The sequence below is a fragment of the Hyalella azteca genome, unplaced genomic scaffold (assembly GCF_000764305.2).
Source record: "Hyalella azteca isolate HAZT.00-mixed unplaced genomic scaffold, Hazt_2.0.2 contig3170, whole genome shotgun sequence".
In the NCBI taxonomy this organism is placed as follows: Eukaryota; Metazoa; Arthropoda; class Malacostraca; order Amphipoda; family Hyalellidae; genus Hyalella; species Hyalella azteca.
The window spans coordinates 90,559-96,600 of record NW_025933422.1 but is presented as its reverse complement, the minus strand read 5'-3'; the positions used below and the strand labels follow the sequence as shown (position 1 = coordinate 96,600).

The 6,042-nt window shown below is 39.4% G+C and overlaps 1 protein-coding gene across 1 annotated transcript; it reads left to right on the top strand.

The window, feature by feature from the left end:
- Positions 1-477: 477 nt before the first annotated feature.
- Positions 478-5,774, top strand: LOC108683362 (TWiK family of potassium channels protein 7). Its single transcript, XM_018172676.2, has 7 exons — positions 478-848; positions 1,982-2,145; positions 2,252-2,396; positions 2,908-3,046; positions 4,052-4,181; positions 4,491-4,728; positions 4,848-5,774. Exons 1-7 carry the CDS (start codon positions 731-733, stop codon positions 5,186-5,188), a joined length of 1,275 nt encoding a protein of 424 aa, XP_018028165.1. The 5' UTR covers positions 478-730; the 3' UTR covers positions 5,189-5,774.
- The last annotated feature ends 268 nt before the right edge of the window (positions 5,775-6,042 follow it).

Sequence of the window (6,042 nt, the reverse complement as noted above, 5' to 3'; positions counted from 1 at the left end):
TTAAAATTCAAAATTAATAAATTCTGAGACATTTCCTCATGCTAATATATTTTTTCACATCTGTAATTAAACTTTTATACGTACATTTGATCGAATATTGAGAATTAAGCGCATAACTATGAACAACTCACACGAGTCTATGCGTTTAAAAAAATTAGTAGCATGCTGATTTTGAAATAAAAAACACACAATACATCAGAAATCATTATATTGATAACATATCTTATATAATGAACAGTTCAGATTGATATTTTCGCTCAGCTATGTCTTCAAAAATAGATAGGTATACGTCGACCACAGACTTGCCTAATTCAGCCAGATATTTAACATCGCGTCGTGCATCCAGATACACTAAAGCGTTGTCCTGGCGATGGGCTGCAATTGCACGGCAACTCTACTGACGACGAGCTGCTCCACACTCGACAATGGACGTTGCTGATGACTACCGATAAACTGGGGGATGTACATATCACTGTTGTTGCAGTTCGCAGGGAGCTTGCAACTACGAAGCGTTGGCTGCATATTGGTCTCTTGCATGTCATTTGGTATCCGCTCTATACCACATTACTAATCTTGGTGATTTTGTAAAGGCAAATTTATCTTGTCAGCAGGTAAATCATTCGAAAATATAAGTCCGATCTGATTTTTGAAGTTAACCTAACTGATAAGCAAAATAAAGCGAAATAGACTATCCAAAAATAAGATATAGCTAGTGAGACCTCAATTCACAATGGAGGACGACTCAGCATTCGCTTATAAGGAAAAGAAGCCGGCGGGTTCTATCATCGGAAAAATTTTGTTCAGCCATGTCGGCCTACTGTTCTTGGTGCTGCTCTACACTTTTCTAGGTAAGTAGGAACAGTAAACTTAAGGCGATGCTTGGTATCAAACGTTATTTTTTCAACGATCACCATTAAATATTCTACCGAGATAGTGAAGGCTCCTTACCTACCGTAGCATTGTCAAACTAATTCTGATGGATGACGTGTCCAACACGTCGTGCTAAGATATACACGGAATTCACTTGTGATCAGACCCATGTTCACATTTGCTAACATCTTATAATATGAACCCTGATATAGGCGAGTTGAAAGAATTATCGAAAATGAAAAGAGACTTTGTTTTGTGTTCGACGATAAGAAGCATGTTTCTAGGAGGACAAGAAGATGGATGTGAATTTTCCAATATGTCGGAGCTGATGAGACGACTACGCGATCGAAGGTCGGTTGCATGAGAGTGATCACCCCTGACGACATTGATTGGTCGTGCTGAGGCTGCCGTTGTCAGGAAAGACGTGCGTGGCTCGCATTGTTTGCTCAAGTTAAGGCATTTCAGCAAATTCAGAAACTCAGCTATATGTGAGAATTCAAAAAAGTATTCACAAAGCAAACCATAGGATAAATTAAATGCAAACATTGTGTTTTCTCCTCATTGTTAGCCCTGCCAATGGGGTAATTTACTTAAATTACTCTTCATCATCGCGCGCTTTAATTTGAAGTGAGGGTCTGGATTATCACTATCAGCATGCTCTCGGATTCTAAAGTTTAGAATTTAGATCGTAATGATTGGAGCAGAGAGGCGCGGGTTCGATCCCAGCTCTCTGCGCCAGTTTCTGGTCAGAGTCGGCGAGGAGGCCGGGCGCACAGCAGTACTGAAGGGGAGTGCAGCCGTGGGTAACAAAATTGACTCGTAAACACGCCCTGGGCCCAACGCCAACCATCAGCAAGCAATATCTACACATAGCCTCAGATCAATGAGCTGTGGGTAACTCCGGCTTGAAACTGCTATTATTATTTATCATTATTATTATTATGAGCATAAGGAAAATGAACAGTCCAAGTGCAAAAACGACGATATACTACACAAAAAGGCAAAATTCCTTCTAATAAAAGAAGTTGTCTTATTGTGAGAAAGAATCAGTTTCTGTCCGCCACTGTTCCCTTTTTAACAAATATATTGACTTACAAATATTCTGCTTCAGGAGCACTGGCGTTCATCGAGCTTGAGAAAACGGCAGAATTGTCACGTTACTCAAAGAAAATGAACAAAGCGCGCTCCGTAAACCAGTCAATGAACTACTTGGTGCAGAGGCTCTGGTTCTACGAGTCCAATAAGAGCTTCACCATCGAGGACTACACCCCTCACGTAATCACTCACTCGCATAATGTGCTTTAGTGACCATATGATACACGTTTCTATTGCCTTTTGCCTATCGCTTCACAAGTTCAGTATTTTCGTTGTTAACATGCAGGTGATGGGGGACTTGGAGAACCTGGAGTCAGTCATCATGGATGCCATTGGTGGCTTCAAATACGATGGTACAGTCGATGGCTGGGTATGGGATTGGACTTTCTCGCAAAGCAGCCTCTTTACGATGTCCATCATCACTACCATCGGTGAGTGCGACAGTGCGAACAAGAGAAGAGCCCCTCCTTTCATTACTATCCTTACTAAAAATCAGCTAGTAAAATTTTAACACCTATGGTCAGTTTCAGTGTAATCGGGTGGTTAACAATTATTTTTACATCGGTCGTAAAAAATTAATTGACAATATCGATCAAAACTGAAGGTATTTGTAGAATTTAAGATTATTGCTTAAACTGTTTATGATCCGAACTATAAATGTGCAGTGTGCAATGTATAAGTTTGCATTGCAATCTATTAACATATAATTAAAATAGAATTGAAGTAAGTTATTCAGGAGTAATTGTGACCAAACAATCGCCACACTGCGATAGCAGACTCAACGTATAAGCATTGCTAAGGTGAAAACCTCACACGCCGAAAACATTCTCCTCGCTCACGCTTACTTAATTAAAGATATTGAACATGTTTGCAGAAAGCTACTGATGATCATACTGATCATAAATAAAATATAAAATGATAAAATACGAAAATGTCATTCAGGTTACGGCAACATTTACCCCAAAACCTTCTACGGCCAAATGTTCTGCATTGTCTACGCCTTGGTGGGCTGCCCGCTGTTGCTGCTCTTCCTGTCCAACATTGGCGAGGTCATGGCGGAATCTCTTACCTATTTCTACAGGTTGGTTCATTCAGAGACAAACTGGTCTGGTCAGAGGGCGAACAACTTTGTATGAGATTTGTATGCGGTATAGAAATGTACGATGAGAAAACCACAGCAAAAACTGAAGAATTACTCGGACAGACGTTATATATAGTGTAGACCTGTGCTTAAAAAATGGACACCTTGTTGCTCAATTTACCGTTCTACAATAAGTACGTTATACCATGCGTTATACCTTCCATTAATGATGGCAATCAACAAATATTAATTAATACTCATATTTATGTACAAACCTAAATTAAATTTTCAAACTTTCCTTTTACAGGCAAAAAATATCAATTAAAAATCCCATTCTGGTTTATGACGAAGAGCTTCTTTTCCCTATTTCTAATCATTCTGCTGCAGGAGCTGCTGCTTACGCAGTAGTGGCCAGCTGTTGCCTTAGCCGAACACATTCAACAAATTTAAACATTTAAAACGATGCAACCATCGTTGAATTATGTGCGCTTAATTACTACGCCCATTTCAAATATCGCATTGGTAATGTGTTGTTGTACCCATCATAGATTTTCTTATTCATTACCCCAGTGCTGTTTTTATTTTCAACATTTCTTCTCGCTTCGAATCACCGACATGTGGAACAGCCTCCCCGATTACTTCATTGGCGCTCCGAATATGAACGCGTTCAAGAACAGACTAGATAAAGCTATGGAAAAATATATGTTCAGACTTGAAATGTCCATACCATATCGAACCCGGTGCAAGTCTAGTGGCTATTTCAAACTATCGTCAGTTTTGAGAAGATCCTGTCAAATGACACGATTTTAGATCTTCTGTGATCAAGTCATAAGTAGCTCGAAGTCAATAGATATGAGATGCGCCTTTCTGGGAACTTCAGGCTCGTAATCTCGTGGCATTTAATATTTCATTATTATAAGTGGGGCAAAGGACTGTTTTTTCTTTACATTTAAGCCATTATTTGCATTATATTAGCAAGGTTTTGAATAATTTGTGATCTCGTAGTCGCTGCTGCTGCCGTTGGTGTCGGTCACGGCGATACGTGTCAGAACTCCCCCCTGGCGTGCCGGAGAAACACGCGAAGGAAGTCTATGACGATGTTGTCGGTCAAGAGGAATACATGCCCACTAAGAAGGTGAGTCTCCGGCCACAGGGATTTGTTAAAAATTGATTAATTTTCTTCACAGGTGGAAAAAAATTAAAATGGTTACTATTTAATTTAAAATTAACACAAAAAAATATTCATTCTCTACATATGTTTATGCGGAATATAAATCATAAAGTTTCACTTATTCGACCAATAAAATTTTCCATATTGAATGTATTCGCGAAGCTTATATATTTGTCTCATTATAACAATTGACGATGTAGATCAACTGAAATACTTTATGTTGGTATCTACAGCTGATTAAGAATGTTACCCTTTGACACCGCGAAATTTCAGGTGACAGTGCCGATAACCATCAACTTGGTGCTGCTGGCTGCGTACATCATGCTCGGAGCTCTGATGTTCCAAAGTTTCGAGTCGTGGAAGTTTCATTCTTCTTGCTATTTCACTTTCATCACTGTCGCAACCGTCGGATACGGAGACTATTACCCGAAAGCTTCCATGGTCAATGACTTGGGTGCCAGCTTCGTCGCTACAGCTAAGATGATGATCTCTATCCTATACCTTCTTGCTGGTGAGTAATGTTGCATTTACAAACTTAACTGATGATGTGGAGAATTTGAATCAAATTTCTTTATTCCTGGTAGGATATTGGATCTCATTATAGAAGTAAATGGGTCCGTAAATCTGCAGGTATGGCTCTTCTGTCGATGGCGGTGAACCTGATGCAAGAACAAATCGTTGAGAAGTGTCGCTGGTTGGCGAGGGAAATTGGTCTGTCAGGAGACTCCAATGCCCCAAAGGACCCTAATGCTAAAAAAGACCCCAAAGCTCTAAAAGACTCCAATGACTCGAAGGATCCCAACGCCGCGAAGGATGTTGAAGCAGGAAATGCCAGCAAAGGTCCAGGAAATTACGATCGTCGAGAATCAGTGGCCGGTCTTTCGGTGCCCGAGTCTCCCGGACTGACTCCCTCCGCTGCGCCCACGAGGCCCTCATCCGCGCTCTCGATGCTGCCCGGAACTGCCGAGTGAACCATCAAACCGGCACCAATTCAGGGATGCAGAAATGTGGCTGCCGAGGAAAAATAGATGCAGAAAATACAAAGATATATAGTGTTCTAGTAGGAACGTTTTTAGTTTGAAATTGATATTAAGAAATTAATCAGCACAGCTGTCAATTTGGACGATGTCTTCTCAATTTGAAAGACAGGGCAAATTTCCTGAACGCAGAAGTTGCGAATAACAGCAGTTTGTTGTTACGAGCTCCGATTCTGTAACGCCTGAGCAGATCATCACGAATTTCACCAGCAGGTATTATCCGCACTATAAAGTATCTTTTCACCTTAAAGAAAAAAATTCCCTGATACTAAAATCAATTTCTAATTATTGCTGAATAATTTCGACGAAAATCACGTGTTCAAAGCTCTTAACCTCTAGCAACGGGTCGACATTCGTGGTGTATTTTGTTCAACATATAATGTGCACATTTGTCTTCACATTGAATGCAATAGTGTTAATTACCTATATTGATTTATGAATTATGCATGTATATTTGAGGCACAGATCCTATTTTTACAACACTTCTCTTGAAATTCACTTCTTGTTGTCTGCTTCGAATCTTATAATCGATATTTAACACACTTTTAAGTGTCCAATCGATCTTAAATTTTTCGCACTTGCGAAAACTCGGAGATAATGCTTGAATCAATTGACAGAATAAATAATTAGAAAATTTTTTCTTCTATATATAGAGAAAAAATTGAATAACAAATTTTTTCAATATATACAAATTAAATTAAAAATTCATTGTACATGTGTAACATCGGAGAAAATGGCCTCTTTGAAATTACTAGCAGAAAAAGATATGTGATTGCAACTGAATTTGT

Excerpts from the sequence above, each read along its gene's own strand:
- LOC108683362 (XM_018172676.2), top strand. The coding sequence starts at position 731 with ATGGAGGACGACTCAGCATTCGCTTATAAGGAAAAGAAGCCGGCGGGT. Across the intron at positions 4,182-4,490 it reads AATACATGCCCACTAAGAAG|GTGACAGTGCCGATAACCAT; the intron begins GTGAGTCTCCGG and ends GCGAAATTTCAG. Across the intron at positions 4,729-4,847 it reads TATCCTATACCTTCTTGCTG|GTATGGCTCTTCTGTCGATG; the intron begins GTGAGTAATGTT and ends GTAAATCTGCAG.